This window comes from Doryrhamphus excisus, chromosome 1, assembly GCF_030265055.1.
Source record: "Doryrhamphus excisus isolate RoL2022-K1 chromosome 1, RoL_Dexc_1.0, whole genome shotgun sequence".
NCBI lineage: Eukaryota > Metazoa > Chordata > Actinopteri > Syngnathiformes > Syngnathidae > Doryrhamphus > Doryrhamphus excisus.
Window position 1 is genome coordinate 18952774 of NC_080466.1, and position 25954 is coordinate 18978727.

The window sequence follows — 25954 nt, forward strand, 5'->3', positions numbered from 1 at the left end:
TTTAAGAGCCCCAGGCCCGGTTTGATGACTTTGACGGGAGTTAGCATGTAGTGGAGTTGTCGGGTGCATTCAGGGGGCTAAATGTTCTAATGCTTTTACCCTCTCGCCGCATGTGTGTGTGTGTGTGTCTCAGAGTGAGGTGGAGTGTCATTTAATAATTTAGCTGTTGGTTTCGTCCCCTTCACCATCCATCCATCCATTCACGGCCCTTTATGTCTGTAGCCTCTGGGGATGCGCAGGCCATTGGACGGCCTCTGCGGGAGTGGCGGAACAGACCGAGAGGAGGTGGTTACCGATGCTATCACACAAAAGAAGGAGATAACATCTTTGGCAAGGATCTTCAACAAGCAAGGAACCGTAATTGGTCACTTGAGTGGGTTCTCTACAGTGGAACCTCTAATTGAGTAGACTTCCCATTTGAATTGACACAAACTTGACATAATTTTTCCTCACAGGAAATAATAGCAGTAAAATTTATCAGTTCCAGGGTCAAACTGTTACCATCAGGAAAGGTTTACAGTGCCGTACCTAACATATTTCAAGCAAGGCACGTTTGGGTTGTGTGTCTTGTGGTTGCCTCTTTTCACATTGTGATTGTGTTGTTTTTTTTTGTGTGTCTTTAGGTCATTTGTTGTGTTTGTGAATCTTCAGGATAAAGCTATGTTGTGCGTTTGCATCTTCAGAATTGGGTCGTCAGATGTTTTTTTTGTGCAATTGTGTCGTCAGATTGTGTGCTTCTGTCTTCAAGTTATGTGTGTGTGTAGGTGTAGGTTGTGTTGTGTGCTTGTGTCCTGAAGTTTGAATTGCGTTTTAGCATGTTTAGATTGGGTGGGGGGGGGTTACTACGTTTTGTTTATGCAAAAAAAATGACTCATATTTCTTCTTTTTGCAATTTGAATCTCTTTTTCAAACCTCCTTAAGATCCAACAAAGCAAAATATACATTCTTGTAACTCTTGGATAATTGTCTTTGAAAGTTTGTGTAATTTCTCCCACAACAAAGCCTTACAATACTTAGATGTTGTGTATTTCAGTGCATTCTAAAGATATTAAAAGAGCTAAAAATTGCATCTAAAAATGCCTGCAATGCAAATCATTATGCCCACTCATATCTGATCACGTTATGTATTTCAGTGCATTCTAAAGATATAAAAAGAGCTAAAAAAATCTAATGTAAAGCATTTCATTTATTATGCCTTCTGAAAAAAACTCCAAAAAGCGGCAAAAATGCAGTGTTCACATATAATGTGACATGCATATCAACCAAAATATAGCTACACCGGCTAGCTACTAGCCAGCTAGCGTTTAGCTTCTCCACACACTCCCCTGCAGCGCTAACAGTGGCTCAGACCGCTACCAAAAGATAACGTTACATATTAGAATTGTCACTACCAGTGTTTTTGTTTTGGAGTTTTAAAAAGTTAACGCTAACATGTTGCTATGTGAAATCAATGCACCTAGGACGGAAGTTTGGGTAATGCTTCAAATGACCAAAATACGACAAAATACTCTAAGTAGTACATGCTAGCATGAATGTACCTGTCGCTACATGCTCATAGAATGTATATAAAACCTTGTTGGAGGTTTCTGGAGGTGTTTTAATAGCGGTCTTTGTAGGCGGCATAGTTGTATCGTGTTGTGTGCAGTCACTTTTTATCTGTTTGTATATCTTTAGAACACATATAAAAAGAAAGACATGTGTCACGACACAAAATACAAACAAAATACGACAAAATACTGCTTGTGTCCTGAGGTTTGAATTGTGTTTTAGCATCTTTAGATTGGGTGGAGGGGGGGTTACAATGTTTTGTTTATGCAAAACATCCGACTCATATTTCTTTTTTTTGCAATTTGAAGTTCTATTTCGAACCTCCTTAAGATCCAACAAAGCAAAATATACATTCTTGTAACTTTTCTAAATGGTCTTAAATTTTTGATGAGTGGTGTATATGCATCCAAAAGCCATTTGCTACAAAATTGTGTGCCTGATTGTTACAGTATCGTTAAAATATCTGCAACATTTTACTCTGACAATGGTCGACACCCCCAAAAAATGGACCCATGCATTTTGGTACTGGACCCACACTTTGGGGCTGTGCCTGTTGTGTTGTCTGGGCCTCGTTGTGTGTCCACATGTGTTGTGAAGAGGATGCTGGGCGACCAGCTGTGCTTGTGCTCAGTGGTGAGCTGGTGAAGTAATGGGAACCACACATTAAAAACGGGCCCCAAACTTTGTGAGTAACAGGGAAGTCCGCGACTGCTTTTGATATGGCAAAAAAAAAAAAAAAATGACCTCACGCAAGCTGGGAGACATTCCAAAAGATCTGTGCACCATCTGAAAAAAAAAAAAAAAAAAAACACAACACAACACAACACAATGCAACTCTGGGATAGAAGGAGGTTGAGAACATGTGGATTACATTAAGCAGCCCACTATTTATTTATGGCACACACGACAAGGAACATAACCGCTGACAACACGACAAACTCTTGTGACTCCATGAAGCCTCCATAAAGTTTTATGTCACACAAACCATGCTCATGTAGTAAAACCGCACTACAATCACTATTGATTTATTTTAGGAGTAGTAAAATAAAGCAATGTTAAACTCCGGAAGAGTTTTTTTTACATAATTGTCTTTGTAAGTTTGTGTAATTTCTCCCACAACAAAGCCTCACAATACTTAGATGTTGTGTATTTCAGTGCATTCTAAAGATATAAAAAGAGCTAAAAATTGCATCTAAAAATGCAGGCAATGCAAATCATATTACGCCTCGTAAAACTCCAAAAAGTACCAACAATGCAGCGTTCACATATAATGTGATATGCATATTAATCAAAATACAGTTACATTGTTATTATTCATTCATTTTCTACCGCTTTTCCTCACGAGGGTTGCGGGGGTGCTGGAGCCTATCCCAGCTGTCTTCGGGCGAGAGGCAGGGTACACCCTGGACTGGTGGCCAGCCAATCACAGGGCACATATAGACAAACAACCATTCACACTCACATTCATACCTATGGACAATTTGGAGTCGCTAATTAACCTAGCATGTTTTGGAATGTGGAATGAGGAAACCGGAGTACTCGGGGAGAACATGCAAACTCCACACAGAGATAGCAGAGGGTGGAATTGAACCCTGGTCTCCTAGCTGTGAGGTCTGCCCGCTAACCACTCGTCCGCCGTGCAGCCACCATTGTTATTATTATGAACATTATTATACTGAAGAACTACTTTACCGCCGTATTGACACCTTACCAGCTAGCTACTAGCCAGCTAGCGATTAGCTTCACCACACAGGGGAGCTGCAGCACTCACAGTGACTCAGACCGCTACCAAAAGATAACGCTACATATTGGAACTATCTCTACCAGTGTTTTTGTTTTTGAGTTTTAAAATGCTAATGCTAGTATGTTGCTATGTTGCTATGCTATAAAATCAATGCACCAAGGACGGAAGTTTAGGTCATGCTTCAAATGACCAAAATACAACAAAATACTGTAGTACTGTACTGTAAAATAAGTAGTACATGCAAGAATGAATGTACCTGTAGCTACATGCTCATAGAATGTATATAAAACTATAAAACCTTGTTGGAGGTTTTTGGAGGTGTTTTAATAGCGGTCCTTGTCGGCGGAATAGCTGTATTGCGTTGTGTGCAGTCACTTTTTATCTGTTTGTATATCTTTAGAACACATATAAAAAAGAAAGACATGCATTCATGTCATGTATAGAATAAAATAAGAAAAATAAAATAATAATAAAATGAAAAATAATAAAATAAAAATAATATAAATAACATAAAAAAATAATAAAAAATAATTTAAAAAAAGTCACATTTGTGGTAAAAAAAGGCAAAATAACTAATTTGATTTTTTTGCTAGCTTTGTGTTCATAATAAATAAAAACACAGTCAGTGTCAGTGAAGGCTTGTGTTCTATGTGTTCTGGGGGGCCGGTTATGGATGGGGGTTGCATCTGGCACTCCTAAAATACCAAAATTCTCAACTGGATATTCATACTTGCAAAATTTGGTGATGTTTGGTGTAATTTTAAGTCGTCAACAATTCCATGACACAATATACATGTCAAATTTACAGGACAGGTTCTTTGACGATTTGAAATGTGTTCTGTCACGATGAACAAGCATATTAGATCATGTGTCGGTCAGACTCACTCGTGGCAAATGCTAATATTTTACAGCTCTCCAGATGGGCGCTTCATGTTTCACGAAGAAACAACAAACATCTGCATCAAGCTCCACCCACATTTAATGATGAAAATTCACAATCTTTGCAATTTATTGTGAGCCATCTGTCTAATAAACAGTGTTGAATTTTGGTGCCGTATGACGAACCATCTCGGACGAGCACGTTCACATATGATCCCTGGAAACAGAATTTCAACTTCTGTTGTTGACCTTTGGACTCAAATATCCCAAAGTGTGAGAAAAAGGTTAGCGAATGCAGGATGACGAAAGAAAAGAATATTAAAGGTTCTACCATAGGGTTTCAATTACAAGAGGGGGTGGGGGTTAAGTGAACATGAAGTGGTATTAAAATATATAGGAGGTCAGCGGCATTGGGAGGCTTTGTTGAAAGTATGAACACACACACCAGCACCAGCCAAGATACATGATGTTCTTGTTACAAGAATTCAGGCAGCAGATTTGGCGTGCAGGAGCAAAATAGAGACATCTATTGTAGGATGGCGTAGCATCGACTTGGTTGCCAAATGTACGGAATTTACCTTCAATACGCCAATGTAAAAATGAAAAGCGAATAAGGCAAAGACGGTCAAAAGCAAAAAAAAAAGTTTGGCGAGGAAGTGTGAGATGGAATAATGAGAAGAAGAGCAAAGAAGCACTTTATCAAACTCTCTGTGGTTTAGGGCAGATCAGGCGGGGTGAAAAGGGGGAGGGCGGAGGGGTGTGAAATAGGGGGCGCTGGCAGGGGTTGCCACGGCAGCGTTCCGGATGGTCGGGCGGTCTCTTCTCAGGGGGTGAAGAAGGGGGACGGGGGGCTGTCAGGGAGGATGGCAGGTAGAGACACAAGGCCCTGTGACTGGGGTGGGGGGTGGGAGGTGGGGTGGCGAGGGGCACGGGTCAGTGAGAGAGGACAGAAGCGAGGCGATGGAGGCGATGCGGGGATGAGGAGGTGGAGGCCTGTCTGATGAGGCGATGTGGGGCTCAGAGGGAAGTAAATGAGGGTGGATATGATTAGAGGAGAATTATCCAAGTGTGAGTGCAGGGATGAAGAAGAAAAAGACGAACACGGAAAAGGATGCACTCCGGTCATTAGTAATGGAACTGAACGCTGTCTTCATCCAACACCTTATTATTATTTCCCAAGTCATCCAGCACATTTTTACTGCACACGTTATCACAAATATCCAATATAAGACAATATTGTTTCCTTATATTTTAGAGATGTATTGCAGTCCTGTAGGTGGTAGTAAATAAATTACAAAATGGTGCAAACTGCTGAATAACAAAATCATGAATATCATCAGCAAAGTCAAACAAAGGCAATGGAGTCTTATGAGTATTTTTTGTGTGTGTGTTACCTTAAAAAGTAAAAATAAACTAAAAATACAGCCTTATTTAAAAAAAAATAGCCACACTCGGAATATTTTTGGGTGATTTTACAAAAATGATATATGAAGAAGAAAAAGAAGAACAAGGAAAATGATGCACTCCGGTCATTAGTGATGGAACTGAATGCTGTCTTCATCCAACACCTTATTATTACTTCCTAAGTCATCCAGCACATTTTTACCAATATAAGACAATATTGGTTCCTTATATTCACAGTTTAGAGATGTATTGCAGTCTTGTAGATGGTAGTAAATAAATTACAAAATGGTGCAAACTGCTAAATAACAAAATCATGAATAGCATCAGCAAAGTCTAACAAAGGTGACTGAGTCTTTTGAGTATTTTTTTTTTGTATGTGTTACCTTAAAAAGTAAAAATAAACTAAAAAATACAGCCTCATTTCAATAAAATAACTACACTCAGAATATTTTTGGGTGATTTTACAAAAGTAATATACTGGAAAAATAAATTGTGCATCATAATATTTTTTTAACGGTTGTGCGATACTGTCGGGACGGTCCCATAGGTTGCTCCAGTCCGTTTGCAGCAAACATGGTAATCATTTATCCTGATAAATCCTTATATTTTGTTATCTAAAAGACAAAATGATGAATATAAAAAAAAAGGATTGAGGCTGCACGGCGGTTGAGTGGTTAGCGCGCAGACCTCACAGCAGGGAGACCCGAGTTCAATCCCACCCTCGGCCGTCTCTGTGTGGAGCTTGCATGTTCTCCCCGTGTTTTTTCCGGGTACTCCGGTTTCCTCCCACATTCCAAAAACATGCTAGGTTAATTGGCGACTCCAAATTGTCCATAGGTATGAATGTGAGTGTGAATGGTTGTTTGTCTATATGTGCCCTGTGATTGGCTGGTGACCAGTCCAGGGTGTACCCCACCTCTCGCCCGAAGACAGCTGGGATAGGGTCCAGCATCCCCTGCAACCCTCGTGAGGATAAGCGGTAGAAAATGAATGAATGTTTTAAAAATTAGCATGGAGGCCTCGCAGCTAGGAGACCCGAGTTCAATTCCATCTCTGTGTGGAGTTTGCATGTTCTCCCTGTGCATGCATGATTTTTCTCCGGGTACTTCGGTTTCCTCTCACATTCCAAAAACATGCTAGGTTAATTAGCGACTCCAAATTGTCCATAGGTATGAATGTGAGTGTGAATGGTTGTTTGTCTATATGTGTCCTGTGATTGGCTGGCCACCAGTCCAGGGCGAACCGCCTCTCGTCTGAAGACAGCTGGGATAGGCTCCAGCACCCCCGTGATCTACATCACACGGGACAAGGTGAGGACCATCATCTCCAGACCTCATCCTTAGTTCATTTGTTGACGTTGTTGATGTTTACTTTTGATATTTCAAAGTTCAAGCCTCCTAAATAAGTTAACCGCTCTCATGGCTCACAATGTTGCATTATAGTAGCCCGAGAGCCAGGAGCCTTGATGGGTGTGACACGGAGCGGTGATCATGTGGCTGCGTCTCATTACGCCAAGACCTTTGGGTGCCCCCTTGCTCGCTCGCTCTCCTCTCTCCACCCGCAATCACAAGCCGGTCGCTATCATGTGATGTCCTGTGGCCCTGTCGACAAACAGTGTCACTTCTATCCTTGAGTGCCATCTGATCCACATGCCATGCCGTGTCACATGGATGCACACGCACACACACATCTGTAGCCACTGTGTGTGTGTGTATGTGTGTGTGTATTTCTGAAAAGAATAAATCAGGTCACAGACAGTAGCATCCCTAAGACATGTGCTCCCGCTTAAGGTCAAGAACGCCACCTCGCACCAGTTAAGACATTGTGGCTTCATCGAGATCTGGTTTTCCCATAGAAAACTGAATGGGATGTAATCTAATCTCATATGCTGTTAGGTTTAAATATTTAAAAAGGTGGCGGGGTCCCCCTATTTCAGAAGCACTGACTTAAGCTATTGTGCTCATATTCATTTTGGTGTTTACAAAAAAAATACACTACACAGTTAGCAGACTCACATTCACGTCAAAATATACGTTAAGACAGAAATGTAAGATTTCCAGAGGTTAACTTATTTTTACGCTTGCGTGACAACTCACAATGTTATATTGTTAAAACATTATTCATTCATTCATTTTCTACCGCTTATCCTCACGAGGGTTGCAGGGGATGCTGGAGCCTATCCCAGCTGTCTTCGGCCGAGAGGCGGGGTACATCCTGGACTGGTGGCCAGCCAATCACAGGGCACATATAGACAAACAACCATTCACACTCACATTCATACCTATGGAAAATTTGGAGTCGCCAATTAACCTAGCATGTTTTTGGAATGTGGGAGGAAACCGGAGTACCCGGAGAAATCCCGGGAGAACATGCAAACTTCACACAGAGATGGAATTGAACTCGGGTCTTGTAGCTGTGAGGCCTCCGTGCTAACTGTTAAAACATTAAAACGCAATCCAAATGGTAAAACACAAAGAAACATCATTAGTCCAATTTGCTTAGAAGGCCGCAGTTTGACCCTGTAACAGATCAGTTCCTACATCCACTCATTGAACACAATATCAACTATTTCACTTGATGCGACGAGCACAGAGGTAGCTCTTTTCCAGAAGCTGTTGTTGACATGTCGGGTGTGTTTTTGTGTGTTCGTGTCATGGGAATACGGATGCAGTGGCAGAGCTTTAACCTCACGGCCACTCTTCTATTGATCCGTACAAGCCTCGGTGGATGTTGCCGCAGAGCCGCCTGCGCTGTGCCTTTAGGGGGCTGCCACCAGTCCCAACCTCCCACCCTCCCACCCCTCCACACAAGGAAAGACACGCATGCTTCACCCTCCACCCCCAGTCATCCGCCTCTCTATCCCTACCTCACTTTTCCTCTAATGAGTTGAAACACTGATAACGAGCCTGATGATCTTCCATTGATTCGCCTATCACTTGCTTGTCTGGTAATTGATCCGTAGCTGAGCCTCTAGTTAATTATACAGCCTTTGTCATGGACCCTTTTCCCTGAGGGGTTTGGGTAGTTAGGTGGCAGGGGGTGGCTCTGGCATCATCCAATAGTACTTTTAATAAAATAATATAAACCCGCATTTTTTTTTTTTTAATGTCCTTGCAGGATTTTTGTCATCGTGCCATCTTTCCCTTATTGTGAGTGCGAGTACAAATATCAGCTAATCAACAAACAAAGCCACCAGCTTCACTTTGCAACAACATAAGACCAGAAAAACTAGTATATTTCCAGTTTGGGGGATATTATAATAAAAAAGTGAGACTCACGAGTTCCGTGCATTACGACTTTGGCATCAATAAGACCGCTAACGTTGAATGAAGATGGTTGTTCCTTTTCAGCTGACTTAAAACTGATATCATTTACATATTTTTATTTTTATTTTTTAGCATTTCTAACATGCATGGCCTCTTTTTTAACAACAGGAAAATATGCAATTTTAAATAAATATGCATTCTAGGAGGAGGTAAATGTGTTGCAAAACTATAAAGTATGAACATAAGAGGAGCAATCAGTTATGAATCATCCCTGCAAAGGTCAACAGTTTAGCACATTTAAACCAAAAGACGCTTTTAGAAAGATGCAGCAATTTGGGTGGATGGAAGGAAAGGGTGGGAGTCTAAGCGGGTGACGGGGAAGAAGAAAAAAAACATAAGGAGAAAAAGGAGGGAGGATGTCTTCATTGTTTCACTTGTGTCCCATTCTAGGATGCACAGATCTATGCTGTAGTCTGTCTATGTATGTGTGTGAGTGTGTGTGTGTGTTTCTACCCCCCTCCCTCACCTTGCCTGGTGCTGCTGCTGCTACTGTTGGGACCAATTTGGCTAAAATGGAACCTCTTGCTCATTTTTTTCTTAATTAAAATCCGAGAGACTCTGCAGGGGTGGGAGGGTGTAGCGCACATGTGTGTATAGATATAATACCGTGTGTGTGTGTGTGTGTGTGTGTTGCTTCCATTAGTCTCTCATTAGAGCCACGCAAAGTCAAACAAAGGCTGTGGGTATTGATTTTTTTGTACTGATGCCCTAAAAAGCAAAACATAGGCGTAAAAATTTCACTTTTTTAGTAGAGATCACAGACATCATATTATTTGGTCATTAAAAAAATAATAATAATAAAGAAAAATATATTTCATATAATAGCCGTTTGAGGTGTTGGGATAGTCCCACAGGAGGGGACTAAGTTGCTCGGGTCCGCCCGCAGCAAACATGGTAATAAGGCAATGTGACACCCCATTCTCCTTTAAGCTGTGTGTGTGGATATATAAGTGTGTGTGTTCTATTAGTATCTCATAAGAGCCACGCAAAGTCAAACAAAGGCAATGGAGTATTTTGAGTATTCCTTTTTTGTGTGTGTTACCTTTCAAAGTAAAAAAAAAACTAAAAATACAGCCTTATTTCAATAAAATAACCACACTCTGAATATTTTTGGGTGATTTTACAAAAATGATATGCTGAAGAAATAAATTGTGCATTATAATATATTTTTTAACGGTTGTGCGATACTGTCGGGACGGTCCCACAGGAGGGGGACTAAGTTGCTCCAGTCCGTTTGCAGCAAACATGGTAATAAGGCAGTGGGACACCCCCTCCTCCTTTGCCCCCGCCTCCTTTGAGCTGAGGAGGTGTGTGTAAGAGAGAGAGAGGGGGGGGGAGCATGTGGCGCGATGTCATTGAGCATCTCAGAGCTGCACACACTCACACAAAGACACACACACACAAGCTGGGGTCCATTTCCTCGGCGTCTGCGGCGGAGTAGGCAGGCAAGGAAGAAGGAGGGAAGGAAGGCGCGAGGACGGGTGGGGGGACATAGTGAAAGAGAGAGAGAGAGAGGGAGGAGAGAGAGGAAGCTGGTGGCTCACTCCCACTCCTCATCTTCACTTTAGCTGGGACGCACACAGAGTTGATGGTAAGGGGACTTTTGTTCTCACTTCTATTTATGTGGAAGTTTCTTGTTGCTTTTGGATATCACTGTGTGTGCATGCATCCTTTCTTGTGTCCTCCTCCATCATCAGTCCAACTCAAGGCCCCTCCATTACACCAATCAAACTATCCAAAAAGCAGCGATCAAGGGGAATGGAGGCCCACCTTCACTGACTCTTCTCTCTCTCTCAACAGTCCAAGGAGGTAGAGTTGGATGTGAGAGGCACACAAGAGCCCAGTGACCCAGAGACACCCAGGAGGACGCCGCCGCCATCATCATCATCACCACCAGCAACAACAACCAAAGCTACCCACAGAGGAGACGCCACCCCTGAGAGTGAGCCCTCCAGTAGCAGCGGCGGTGCTGTGGGTGGTGATATTAGTAGAAGAAGAAGAAGCAGCAGCAGCAGCAGCAGTGCGGGCAGTGCTGAGGGAGCAGGCGAGAGCTCCATGCAGTTCAGCACCAGACCGCCTAGTGCTGAGCAGCCGGGCTTCATGGGGACATGGCAGCAGCAGAGCACTGACAGCAACCTCCTCTACAGGATGTCCCAGCAGGTACAAAAACAACAACAGAAACAATCCACATCTCTCTTTTGTCACCTGGAAAAACTTTCTTTCCGTTGTCATCGTTTCCGCTGGATGCAAACTTTTAACTGCTGGTGCATTCAGGAGGATCATTTCATTCCATTGATCATGTGCATGTACCTTATCAAATATTATTTCATGCTTATTCAGGCATTATGTACACTCTTATTTGTTGGATTACACGGTGTTCCAGTTTGGTTGCTTATTAAGTGCTTAATTAAGTCTCAATGACTGGACTCTGCTTTGGTACTACCTCCGTGCCCACCCCCGTTTCTGGGACTTCCCGTGGCCGAGGGAAGGAGCCCCTTGCGCGGCCACAGAGGCGCAGGGGAGCCGTAAGAAAGAACCGGTTGTCCGGTGGTTGCAGGATGGGAGCGATGCGAGAGTGCACCGTCCACGCCGATGCATCTGCCTCTCTCCCGCGGATCTTTCACTCGATTTCCACACGTTAATACCTCACGGTATAGCAAGAAAAGCGTAGTTTGTTTTATTTCGCTTGTTTTTAGACTGTAGTTTCGGTTCGCTAGAGAAAGAAAAAAGGAGGAGACGAAAGGGAGCAGTTGTGCACGGGCGTGTGTGCGTGTGCGTGTGCGTGTTTGTGCGTGTGCGTGTGTGTGTGTGTGGGGGGGGGGGGGGGGCAACGGTAAAGATAGAGGATGCTTGTTGGCTTGCAGTCCATCATTGCTGGACCTCGGTACCAGGCACAAGTTGTCACGGTTGCGCAATAACCATGTGGCGTTAAAAAGCGGAGGAAAACAACTTTGACTGCACCATTGGTCAAGTTTTTTAATGTAGATGTTAAAATACATGCACGTATGCACACATTAACGGATTGTATTCAGCCTGGAAAGCTAAATTGGTTGCATTTTTGTATGTAAATAAGTATTTTAATGCAAACAAAATCTCATATGAGGGGGATCAGGTGGACTTTAAGCACCTGCAAAACGGGGGTCCTTGTCTCTAAACCATTACTTTGGTCTCTTATTATTATTATTATTATGATTATAATTATTATTATATGGATGATAATGACTTTGCATTAACAAGACATCCACGATAGGTTAATGGCTTTTAAATGTAGGCCTTAAAGTATATTGAGAAGTGATGCATAAGTGTAAAGAGGTCAAAATGGTTTAAAACTCGTGTTGTAAATCACAAAAACAACTAAAACGTCAAAGAATTACACGCACGGGATAATATCAAATAAAATAAGATCATTTGTGGAAGAATGTTTATATTTATTTGAGGGATTTACGTCATGAATTAAGGGATATATCGTGCGTAAAGATGAGCCCAAACTCATCCTGTTTTTAATCTAATCATATTTTAAACAGCTATTTTTTATTTTAAAATGACATGCAGTCAATATATTTCTTTAGAAGATTAACCCTGAGGGGGGAAACGATCAAAATAAGCGCGAATTAAATACATATTTCGTTTGTATTAATTCACAACAGCATTATGGGAATGGAAAGCCTCTTCAAGGAAGCGAATAGGTGTTTATATTTAAAATGCACGTTTTAAAATCAATTCATCAATAAGTTGGCTTCGATTAGATTCTATCCAGAGAGGACGTTTGCATTTAATAAAAGTGAAAAACAATATTACTTGATGCAGGGAAGGCAAACATTTAAAACGTGGAAGAGGAGGGATTGATTTTTTTGCCGTGCAAAGATCGTTAACTGGTTACGAAAATCGACCTCTTTTGCAAAGTTTACAATCATGTTCTTTTTTTTTTTGCGGGTCTATTAAGGACCGCACTTTTTGGTGCAAGCCGCAGGCCGCCCTTGCGCAGTATGTGTGCGTGTGCGTGTGCGTGTGCGTGCACGCTTTATCTCTTTTAAAAAGCGTCTCCCCTTCCTTCTCTCTTCCCTGCAAGGGTGCTGTAACGCGGCTTCCTATCAAGTGCGACAGGTCGACTATGGGCCGAGACCTGGACGAGGTACTGTTGCAAACCCACCCTTCCTCTAGCATCCCCGTTTTTCTCCTCAAATCACACACTCAGAAAGGACCACTGTGCACTAATAAATGCCGCAGTTAATTCATTTACCAGGAAATAATTCAGTTTATTTTTAATTTTATAAAACAATTTACAAGATGCTGAATAAATAGTGTCATAAAATCATTTTTTTTTTCTATGGGGAAAAACAAAATCCCTTAATATTGTTAAGAAATAATTTTAATGCAAAAAAAACATTTATAAATGTGTATTCTTTTCAAATTCTGCAGAAAAATTTATATGAAAATCAGTCTTAGTAATATAAATTACATACATTTTTGTATATAATGAATTTGTGCATAAAAGAAGAAATACAACTTTAATTAATAAAATAAATACTGCAATGATGTGCTTTAAAAGGAGATTAACAGGAAGTGCTAATGCCCCTATTAACACACTGATACACTCCTAGTGTGTATGTTGTGTGCGTTGCATATGTGCAGCATATGCATTCTGATGACTGAGCGGCAGAGATTCGATGCACATGTGTAGAATTATCCACACTGAGTGACTGAAAGTGTGTGTGTGTGTGTGTGTGTGTGTGTGTGTGTGTCGGTACGCTGTTATTATTTCCATGTCTGACTTTGATGGGTCGTTGCACATGGAGCATATGGAATGCCTATCTAGTGTCAAATGTGTGTGTGTGTGTGTGTGTGTGTGCTTGCACCCAGTTTGTGTCTCTTGCCATGTATTTTTCTGAGTGGGTGGCTAAATACTTATGTGCCAGTTTGTACAAGAGAGAGGAGAGCGTGCATGAGTGTATGGTTATGTGCAAATGTGTGTGTGTGTGTGTGTGTTGGCCCGGGCTCCATGTGTATGCGGGTGCGAGGTGAAGTGTCTCTTGGCTGGCCTTGGCTGAAAAGAGCTGGAGGAGAGTTGGAGAGGTGAAAGAGGAGATTTGCAGGGAAAAAGACGCACATTGCTGACTTTCTTCTTCTACTGTGTATATGCCACCCTTTGTCCACAAGCTGTGCTGTATAGCTAGTATGTGTCCACACTGTGAAGGTGTATAACATTTGACGGTGACATTGACACAGCCGCTTAAAGTGTGCAAAATAAACATACGAAATATGCTAAATGAGTGGCGTGATGGCGGCGTAGAGGACTGCTTCCGAGGGTGTGGTGGTGTCAGTTGATGCACGTGAGGATCTTTGCCAGTATTTCCACATGCAGACTATGTTTATTTCTACCGTTTTAATCATTTATTACTGTTTTTTTGCATCTAATTTGTGTCTCAATATATCAAAATACAGTTCACACACTCACAAAATGCTGCGGCTCGAGTATCAACTAGAACTTGTTTGTCCATTTCTCTGTAAGATAGGAGTGCTCTGTTGTTTGGAGGAATCTGCTCCCAAAATATGTTTTGAACAGAACTCACTGGTTGCGTTGATGTCAATTACTGGTTGTATTTGTTCCGCATGTCGCAAGTTATATGGAGGAAAGTCTGAACCCTGCCCAAGGGGGCTACGGTGACCAGTCCGACAAGGATAGCTCTTAGACTGAGACGTTTTTCTTATGTGATCCAAACTAAATATGGTGGCAAATAACTAAAATTAGACATTTTGTGTGACACTGTCGCTAGGCCAGTTGGCAGAAAAAGTCCAAATCATAAATTATTGGAGGGCTTATGATGATGCTGGCGATGGCATGAATTTTGCCTATGATGACATTCATATGTCTCACATGTTTCATCTAAAAAGCAGCGAGGTCCCAACCTGTGGGGGGCAAACTGGGGCGGGGCTTCACCATCTCCGTAATTGGTTCATGATTCAGTTATGTTCTGTAGGAGTTAAAATGTCTTAGTTACATGGACTAGACGGGTATGGGAGTGGTGGGTCAAAGAAGGGATTACAAATTGCCACCCACCCTCGATTTTTTGCCCCTGTGGGGACCACCCCGCCATTGATACAACATCATTGCCGGTAGCACTGCTTATATATTTCTTGTTTTCTTTAGAAAATGGAAAATCGGCACCCACACTTAATTTTGCCCCCATTGGGGGCGACCCGCCGCTACATTTTGGTCTTCTTGTTTAAATTAAAAAATGTCAACAACTCTAAATGATACTTCAGTGGGGGCCAGCCACTATTCATATTACATCATTGACTTGATGCTACGCCACGGCTGGTTCAGAAAATAGGGCATCCTTAATATAACTTATGATCGCTGTTATTGTGGTTTATTGTTATTTTGAACACTCAACATTTAGTACTTAGAATATTCATGTACATGACTAATTTGTTTAAGGTGCACTTTATTTGGATGAAAGAAGTCACCCGTGTGAGGAGAAAGTGTGTGCGTGGGGCTCAGGATGTCACCACCCTGTAGCAGGCTAATGAGCCCCTCACACACACACACACACACACATACACACACACACACACACACACACACACACACACACACACACACACACACACACACACACAGTGGTATTTGTTCAACAACAGGTCAACATGCCACCGGCCGAGAGCCGACAGAGGAATCACATGTAATTTTCAAAGAGAGGAAACGTTTTTAAGACATGACGGCGCGTCTGAGACATTGTTGAGAGGGGTGAGGGGAGGGGGGTGCCACCCGCCGAAGGTGACAGCGCTCGTGACCCGTGCTAAGTGACAGGAACCCGGGCATACTTTCACGCCGGCTTCTCCCTTTTCCTGTTATTCCTCAACTCCTGTTATTTTGCTCTCTCTGGAGCCGTGCCAGGCGAGCCAGTGCGACGGGCGAAATCAATGGTCTGCTTTTTTTTTTAATTTTATTTTTTTTATGATGTGTCTTTAAGGACCCCTCTGTCTGCTTGGCTGCCAATTTGCCCCATCAGCAGTGAAGAGGGGAGGAAGAGCTCTCAAGGCAGCGATGCATTCATTTGTCTTGTTGCTGTCATGTGACTAATGCCGTCACCGTTCTTAGAAAAAGCACTCGGGTTGGATTATTATTATTGCTCAATCATTATCATCATCATCATTACGCTTACTTAGGGCTCTGGTAATGACGGCCATTTTCTAGAGGACTCACTTGGCCCCTGCTTTTTACACATACAGGTGAATTAGTTTGGGTTTTATAGGTGAGAAGCTGCATCCCCTTCTCTCTGCTGTTTCTTGCTCCTCTCAATGGAGATGTGATGGCGATAAGTTCTATCCAAGCGGCAACACGCTCTTGTCAAATAGAGCATCTTTGATTAGCATATTTGCAGTTTAAAAAGAGCACAAAGCTACGCTATTCAGTACTAAAAGCAAAGATTACCTTTCTTTACCAAGTATACTTTGCACACATGGCGTCCTAACAACAAACAGCAACAGCAGCGTCTCATTAGCTACTTTTTGTGTGTGTGTTTGTGTTGTTATAACATGTGTAAGCGTTTGTTTGCACCCTCTCGACATGTTTGCGCTGCTGGATTAATAACATTTAATGGCCGCTGTTAAATGCGGCCGCCTCGGCGTCCCGCAGCATGTGTTTTCCTGGCCGGGTGGCTTTTTTTGTGTGTGTGTGTGTGTTCTGCTGCGTCTTATGTTTGTGTAAATGAAACACTCCTGTGTGTGTGTGTGTGGCCTATACTCAAAGGAAAGTGTTGAGACACACATCTATACCGCTAATTAAGTCACAAATGATGCAATTAGTCGCATGTGACGCGCCATCAATGGCTCGGGTGGGCCGGGGTCTCGGGGTGTGTGACCTCACGTGACAGCTATTGTGTGAAAGGAGCGGCGGCGCTTTGAGAGAACACAAGGACAAAAGTGAAAAACCTTGTCAGTCTAAATGGGAAATTTAGTTGGGTAAGTATTTTAGCTTGTTGACGCTAACACACACACTCACACACACACACACCGGTTGTGTTGTTGATGTTTTCTCAGCAAATGGCCTGATCTGACTCTTCCATTGTCGGGAAACACTCAGCCGTAAGTGGATGGCGAGAGCAAAGTCTCTTCCATTGATGCGCGCGACCTTGACTGCTCTTTAATATTTGATGTCATTTAATGTATTTGATATGTTTCCTGCAAAACACAACAACAACAACAAAAAAAAAATCAGATTTTGTTTTTTCATAGGCTTTGTAAAGGCGGGGCGGTTTATCTTCCGAGGGCTGAGAGCATTTTTTTACAATCGGTTCTGAAAAACAGAGGAGCACTCCTGTCGTATAGAGGATCTATACACAAAAATGTGAAAGCGTTTGATAGTATACTTATCATATTTCAGCTCTTTAAGTAGAAAAGTCGATTTAATTATCCCATTTTTAGGTGTTTGAAATCGTCCCATAAAATCGTAACTACTAATCCGGAGCACCTATATAGTATTACAATGTAAAGGAGCATCGGGCTAGCGATTTTTGTTTACATCGGGTTTATGTCAGTATATTCCGCTTTACAGTAATGCAACATAAAGACCCAATAATGGAACTCAGATTTTTTTTTTAATTATTTTGCACCACCTCAAATTAAAAAAAAAAAAACGGAGTCCATGGGGTGCAAAGGTCATCCAGGTTTAAAGCACTGATGTAAATAAGCATCGCCAGCCAACAGCTGCAGCGGAATGAGACTTTAAAGAAACGCGGCGGCTCGAGCGGAAAGCGCATTATGACATCGTGGGCTCCCAGAGATCAATGTCTAATAGGCTAAAGTCACAGAGGCGATTAGAGGCGTCGACTCGCCCGTGTTGTAAATGCTGTCAGATCTGTTAAAGGAAGCCTAATACCTCTCAGGTTGAAAGCTGTAATAACATCAAGTGTAACCAGAGCTGCCGGGAAGTGCACAGGAGAGTCTGGGGTGGAAAAAAAAAAAAAACGGAACAGGAAGTGGTTGAAAGCGGTTCAATGTCAAGGTGTATGCATGAATTGGAAACAGGGAGCCGCCAGGTTGCTTCTGGTGTTTTTTGGGACACCAGGAGGGGTGTGTCAAGGAGGGGGGGGGGGGTGTTCGTGTCACGTAGCACTAATTCATACAGCCTCATTAGAGGGAGGGAGGGAGGGAGTAGGGGGATGGAACCGAGGGTGGTGCCCAAGGGGACCCCCAAACGCATACTAGCAGATATATGCAAACACACACATTGTCTCACTGTCTGTTTCTGGCACATACTTACACACACACACACACACACACACACACACACACACACACACACACACACACACACACGACACAAGCCCATGTTTGGGGAATAGAAAATTGCCTTCTCAGGAAGGCCCCGGCCAATTAAGGACCTGACCGTATTGAATGTCAAGTGTTAATTTAGCCCCAACCCCCTGCCACCCACCATCTTTAACCCCCTACCTCCCCAAACCCTCCATTTCCCAGCAGCAGTGGGGGTCCCGGGGATGAGCCAAAGTTGATTGCCGCTCCGTATTATGTGTCGCAGGCACAAGTGGCAAATGCTCCTCCTCCCCTTTTTTAGCCTTGGGCTGACAGGGGGGGGGGGGCTACCGCATCCCTCAAGGGGAGTAGAGGAAGGATTAACTGTACCGCAGTGATAAGAAGGAGTGGTGGTGGGTGTGGGGGGGAGGCCAAAGGGTTTGTTTGATCTCACAGGACTGGGCGGTGACTCTGATGGTCTTTTAATGGCCTTCACTCTCACTGAGGTGACGTCGCTGGCACTCATGCGCCTCGATAAAGAGACAGGGGTGCGTTCGATTTGTGGATTAGTTCTAGTTAGCGTTCCCGTTTATGTAGTATTGAAGATGGTATGTGTTTAATAACTGGCGGGAGGAGCAATGGCGTTTATTATAGAGTATGTCATGTACGTAAGTAGCATACCTGCATGTGGGTATACTTAGGCTTTTGACTTAGTGTATTATGTTCGGTCATTTTGTTTTATTTCTATAGTGCAAAGCGGTGCTTATCATTAATAATTGGCAGGAGTTGCAATGGCATGAATTAATTATATGACACATACTTGGGTGAGGGTACCATGGGCTTTGACTTAGTGGATTATTTTGAGTTTTTTTTATTTTTTTATGTGCAAGTGGCAGGAAGAGCAATGTAATTTCTTGTATGACCTGAGCAGTGTCTTGTGTGTGCATGTGATGACATGACATTGCGAATGTGCATGAACAAACATGCAGATCTTAGGCCCACCTCTTCCAGGGTCAGGGAGTGTAGTCCGACAAATCAGATACTACACATTAGAGAGGTTTGTTTGTAATTTGCATGAATGACCAATGTTTAATAACACTGCAAAATTTGAATTTTTTGACAGATTTTTCGAGGATATGACATTATTATCCTTAAAAACGTCAAAACAACAAAATTTCCGACATGCTAACCGATCTAAATGAGGCCTAAGCTTGACCGTTTAAAGCGCTCACGGTGTTTGTGCGTTATGTTGATGGTAAATGGCCACCTCCTTACCTCCATGATCTAATAGATATCCACTTAGTCTTAATGGGCAGATTCCCTTTCTCCACTCTTGATGACTGGTGCACACTTTAAAGGTAGAATTCCCAGCTTGGCTTTCCCTGCTCCACACCCCTGCTACATAGTTGTCTCCATCTTCTATGTCCATGAGCACAAATTAATATTAACATGTCACTCAGATGTCAACAGAAGCTGACGGTCAGCGACATTGTTTTGCATTCCAGCGTGTTTACGTTGCTTTTATGTGTGCGGTGATAGCGATGTGCTGAAATTGAATAGAGAGTGCGAGTATTGATCATCCCCCCCCCCTTGTGTGTTATTAGAGCCTGCTGCTGCTGCTCCCGATGAGCCACCTGCACAAAGCTGACAAACACTGGTTGTGATGCACGACATATACACATTGACTAATGATAATTACGTGTCGACATTGGGCGACGGTGTGGAATAGCGCTGTTACCGTGCATCAGTTAGACTTTTGTCGAAAAGAACATGCATTATTAAAAAAATACATTGGTAATATGTCCAAAAAATGCAGTGTTTATTTGATCAAAAAGGATATACAAATGCACAAAAGTGACGTACAAAAAAAAAATCCCATTTTGCCGAAACCCGATATCAGCAAAACGTACAACAAACACACATTGCCTGTATGAACGATGCATGAGTAGTACAAAGTGTGTGATTGTCTTACAACCTGAAACATGACAACAAACATCTGCGGCCAGTCTATGGTTCGACACAACAAGTCACGTTTACATGACGAATTTTTTCCTTTTTCCGAATGGAATCTTTCCGAATGACTTTTCCAAAAACAATGGTATACACGGAAAGGAATATTCCAATCGCGTGTCTACATGCACCGCTATAATCAATCAGAATAGTCAATGGGGCATGCGCAGTAAAACGTAAACACCAACATCACGTGATACCGACTTCCTCCAGTTTTTCTTTCACTTGTTGGAATAACTCCGTATTGCCAGTTTTTCCTTCGTCCAGTCTTTTAGAAATTTAGTTTGGATCAAAAACGAACTTTCCGCAGCAGTCCAGTGCCGATTGCTCGCCTCCATTTTTAAATCAAAGAACGTCTCGAGCTGCGTGTTACGTAATATCTGAGCATGCGCTGAAAGAACGCACCCGGGATAAATTAAAACAGGAAAAGATCTAATTCAATCTTGATAATATTTTATAATTAAACTCGGGACATGTTTTATATAAATATATAAATATATATATATTCTGGATATATGAATGGAGTATAGAAGGGTTTAGATTCTGTTCCACAGATCTGCACACAATGCACACAAAAGCTGCTTGCCAACCGCCAATAAACAACAGAAGAAGAAAAACACCACGAAGAAGAATGCACCCTGACAACTTCCCGTTTGAGCCGGTACAAGATACCTCAATCGGATTGGGGAAAGGAATATTCCACCCCTGTGAATCCGATTATATATTCATTCGGATTGGCACTTTTCTTTTGGAATGAGGTGTATACAAAGGTTACATTCTTTCTGTTTGAGCAAGTAAACCGAATAGAATTGGAATATTTGGGTCCATGTAAACGTGGCGAATGAGTCACATAGGAGCATCCTCCGTAGAAGCCCGTATGTCCAGTTGTGACCTAAGCTTTATGGACAGTTATTTGCTAGGTTCTCTGTAAAGGTGTTTTTCCTGATGTTTTTTTGTTTGTTTGTTTTTTACCAATCTTGTCAAAATCTTCCAGACATGTGCTTGTTATTGCCCCAAAGTTCTGTACCAGATTTCGTAGTGATTTGACCAAGCACAGAAAAGTTGTCAGAAACAATAAACACATGACACTTCGGTACGAGGTACATTATTTAAAAAAACAAAACAAAAAAAAAACCTTAAACCGTATTATGGAAAGCAGGAAGTGAACAAATGTAACAGTTACTGATTGTAAAAGTACCAGATGGAGGGGTAGGATTTAATAAGCTTTGCTTCTTCCTACTCCTTTTGGACATGTGGAACTGTGAACTGATTATGGGATGCATTCAATTGTAATCTGATGCATGTTCAAATGAAATAAAACCATTACCATTACCATTACCATTACACACAGTAGTGCTTCACGTTTTTGACAAAACTTTTCCGTGCAGCAATTTAGGAGTAGAAAAGTGAACAGTAATCTTCAACCTACTCATCACAGTTTTAAAGAAATCGATCAAGCTGTTTTTGCATAACTTGCAATGAAAACAGAACCTCCTTGGTGGAGGTAATCACAACTCCAGACGTGTTATGACAGCCTGGAGTTGTGTGTCGCGGATTTATGTGCACCGGGGGCCTCCTTAAATAAGCCCCCCCCCCCTTTTTTTTTTCTCCTTTGCATTGTTTCCCCACTACAATCTGTTATGTCTATAACGCGGTGCTAGTTCATAAAAGTCAAGGGAAAGTGTAATTCAGTCCCCTGATCATCAGCATCAGCAGCAACAGCAGCCCCCAAAATATTCTAGTAGCCACCCATGCAGGCCTCCGGGGCCAAGCCCATTTTAAGTGCATCGTCTCTGGGTGGATAGTGATGTCTACACGAGGGGAGGTGGGCTCTAGTGGCCTCTGACAGGTTCTAATTGATCACCCTGGCCCGGCAGCACAAAGGCAGTCTAGTGGAAGTGGAAGGATGCGATAGATAAAAGAAAGAAGGAAGAAATTGTGCGAGCGAGTGGCTTAATCTCAGAGGAGCTCTCATTTCTGGGGCTGGATGATGAATACGGTGGACCCGGCGGCCGACACAGATGGATAAGGCGGACTTACGGGGGTGATAGAGTTATAAATTAACACATTATGGGACCTTAATGTGGACTAGCGACCTCACGCCGACACGATCAACACACAGATAGTGAGGGTGGCAAACGGGTCGGTGGTGCTCAAGGAGCATTGATTTGTTAAAGTGCTGAATAAGCAGCGTTGGCACTACTTTTTTTGTCCTTTTCAACATCATACTCTTTTTTTTTTAGGATGCTCAAAAACTACTACTGAATTCCCCATTTTTCTGTTCAGCTGCACCTTTTCATACCCCCCCCTCATCCAGACTGAAAGGAAAGCAATGTGTGTGTGTGTGTGTGTGTGTGTGTGTGTGTGTAGCAGAGGATTGAATTTTAATAACTGCACGCACAGCGGAGCTCATATCCCAAGCAGTCTGCACAACGTAAGGCCACACACGGTGACAAGGTTCCACTCTGTTGGATGTGTTCAAACCTCCAGCGTCATTAGAGCCAAAAACCAACAAGCAGTACAGTTCTGTTGAGAACAGAATTACTTTTTCGGGTGTTTTCATTGTCAAAAGTAGGGTTCCAAAGTGTCCCATTACTGCCATTTGGCACCCGTGTATGTCAGGTCTTTTATTCATTCTTTCATTTTCTACTGCTTATTCTCACGAGGGTCGTGGGGGGTGCTGGAGCCTATCCCAGCTGTCTTCGAGCGAGAGTACAATCATTATAGAGTTCAATCACAGGGCACATATAGACAAACAACCATTCACACTCACATTCATACCTATGGACAATTTGGAGTCACCAATTAACCTAGCATGTTTTTGGAATGTGGGAGGAAACCGGAGTACCCGGAGAAAACCCACGCATGCGCGGTGAGAACATGCAAACTCCACACAGACATGGCTGAGGGTGGAATTGAACTCGGGTCTCTTAGCTGTGAGGCCTGTGCGCTCACCAAACAGCCGCCTGATTTTCCACACAAGTGTTTGTCGGTCCCCTAAATGTGTGTACCAAATTTTGTGTGAAAAAGTTACAGCGGGTATTTTTGTACAGGGGACTGAGCTGTGTGAGAAATTTCAAGTCAACTTCCATCCATCCATTTTCTCAGAACTCAGGTCTCCAAGCTGTGAGGTCTGCGCGCTAACCACTCAACCGCCGACGTTCAAACTACTTTGACGGTTTTTAGAGAATACATTACTAGTATACACTACAGTCACCCATATTGCATGTCATGTTTAGTTTCAGACATACTCGTTCAAATGTAACAATAGATTAGTACAATGTCACCATCCAAGGACAACCTCATAAGTCCGACTTGCTAAACATTCATATTCATAATAACATAGCAAGTCAACTTCGTGTTTTAACGAGCATCTCCACAAACTGCCATACTTTCCCAATTGAATTTGCTGTAAGATGAATGAAAACAAACAACTTCCGACAACAATATATAACAAACTTAACATTTTGAATGAATGGAATATTGAGAATAGAGTTTGCTAAGGTAAAAAAATTGCATGACTAAATTAACCATTAAGCTATAAACTACACTGTTTTTAATGTAAAATAACAATTCAATACCGTGAACGGCTCTTAAGGATTCATTCATCTTTGGGAGTCATATTACAAATAATGTATTTACAGTGGGCTGCATGGTAGAAGAGTGGTTAGCACTCAGGCCTCACAGCTAGGAGACCCGAGTTCAATTCCACCCTCTGTGTGGAGTGCATGTTCTCCCCGTTCATGCGTGGGTTTTCTCCGGGTACTCCGGTTTCTCCCACATTCCTAAAACATGCTAGGTTAATTGGCGACTCCAAATTGTGAATGGTTGTTTGTCTATATGTGCCCTGGGTGTACCCCGCCTCTCACTCGAAGACAGCTGGGATAGGCTCCAGCACCCCCCGCAACCCTCGACCCTCAAGGGTGTTGGTTGGATCCTCTGCTCTCCTGTGACGATGTCAAAGTATCCCTAGGCAAGATACTGAACACCCAGTTGGTCCTGATGATGTCATCAGTAGATGAATGAGGTAACGCTGTCAAAGAGCTTCGATTACCTGAAGTTACTTTTCCTTTTTGTTTTATGAAAACTTGGCCATAAAAGTATAACTTTATTGCCAAAATAGTTACGGACATAACCACCTACTATCGTAACATACGGGTGTGAGTGAGGAACAATGTGACACAAACCAGGAAATCTTCAGGATCGTCCGTCAACAAGGGTAGCCATTACTTCCGAAGGTGTCACCTCTTTTGACCACTTAGGTCGCATCCTTTGCTTCATTGAAATGTCTAGAGAGACTGTCTGAAAAAGTTATTTCATAAGAAAAGCTTGTGGGAGGTACTCGTGGAGGGGGGGGGGGCTGCTGTGTTGTACTTGGGACTGACTTGGATAGAACACCAAGAGGTGCACATTTGTTAGCGTCTGCTCCATTATCGCCCATCGCTCACACACTGTACTGTGTCTGTTCACTGTGATTGCAATGGGAAGAAAAAAAAGCAGAATTCAAGGGGAGTAATGACACTGTCCCCCCTTTTTTCTTGCTGTGGTCCAGCCCAAACATTTACCATCTGGTGACCAAAGCCTGACCCTTAAGTCGTCTCTTACGCACACACACACTCGGATGAGATCCAAGTGATGAGTGAGTGAGTGACCCCCCCCTCAGTCCCGGGCCAGACACACTGAAGTCCCACCCCTCGACTGTACATGATTGGTAGATGGATGAAAGATTGATGTGCAGCTGATCAGTCCAAAGCGCTAATGAAACGCTCCATAAAGCGCTGATTCTGGCTAATAGGAGAACGTGCATCACTCGAACCCAAAACAAACACACTATCTGCTTGCTTGTTAATGACAAATTACTCTTTTGTTTATTTTTCCCCCCTCCGCCTCAGTTTTATGCTTCATTTAGTGGACATCTTTGCGTGGTTTGGTTTGGGTAATGAAAGATGAGGTGATTTCACATTTAGGAAAGTCACAGATATTTGTTTGAATACACTTTCAAGACGTTTGAAATGAGACTTAATGGGAAGTCCGACCCATGTTTTCTGGGTAAAAGTATTTTTTTTTACACTTGAATAAAGCTTCCAGGTTTTGTAATAGCAATAGTTTGACCCTGGAACAGATTATTTCTACATGACCCAAACTAGGAATGAGCCAAAGCATCACATAACTTGAGTCTGAATATTAAATAACAACAAGTGTATACGTTGTACGGGCGGCAGGGAGAGGTCAGCGGCAGGAGCAGGAGTGACGCATGCATCACCCGGTTGTGACATTTCAAGGTCACCAAAAAGGTCACGAAACCCCTACTGTACTTATGTGTGTGTGACTTTCTAAGAAGACGGGAGCCAATTCCATTCAACACTCCCACTCAGTCAAGTCGGGGGAACAGGGAGCGAGCGGAGAGCGGGCCTTAATGGCGGCGAGATGTTGACGATATGCAGACTGAAAGCAAAAAGGGGGGAGGAAGTAGTGAGTGACAGCGTAGTAATAAGGCAGAGAGAAAGCAGAAGTAGGGAATCTCAGCGAGGAAAAGGGTGAAAGAAAGAGGGATGGATGGATGGATGGAAGGAGGGAGGGAGGGATGGAGAGAGCCTCTGCAGTCTGAAGCTGATGTATAGTGACAAGTCACTTAGTAGCATTTCACTTCCCTTAAACTGTGGCTCGTCGCAGGACGTTGGGACAATTACAGGCTGGAGGAGATATGACGGGACGCGTGCAGAGCGGGAAGGAGGAAGGAAGTGAGGCAAGGCGTGTGTTTGTGTGTGTATGTGTGTAGCATGTGTAT

General features: G+C 42.8%; 2 protein-coding genes across 9 annotated transcripts in view; one reads left to right on the forward strand and one right to left on the reverse strand.

Moving 5' to 3' along the window:
* Positions 1-25954, reverse strand: part of cntln (centlein, centrosomal protein) — a 377543-nt gene that overhangs the window by 197530 nt on the left and 154059 nt on the right. The window lies entirely within an intron of this gene.
* The window catches only part of bnc2 (basonuclin zinc finger protein 2), a 178692-nt gene that overhangs the window by 70335 nt on the left and 82403 nt on the right, over positions 1-25954 (forward strand). For 4 of the 6 annotated variants that reach the window (XM_058066792.1, XM_058066817.1, XM_058066832.1 and 1 more), the window contains exons 2-3: positions 10702-11061; positions 12971-13033. In XM_058066792.1, the coding sequence (XP_057922775.1) occupies positions 10702-11061; positions 12971-13033 (423 nt within the window). Of the gene's footprint in view, positions 1-10322; positions 10493-10701; positions 11062-12970; positions 13034-25954 lie in introns of those variants that run through there. The other 2 variants (XM_058066802.1, XM_058066809.1) reach the window with 2 other exon arrangements.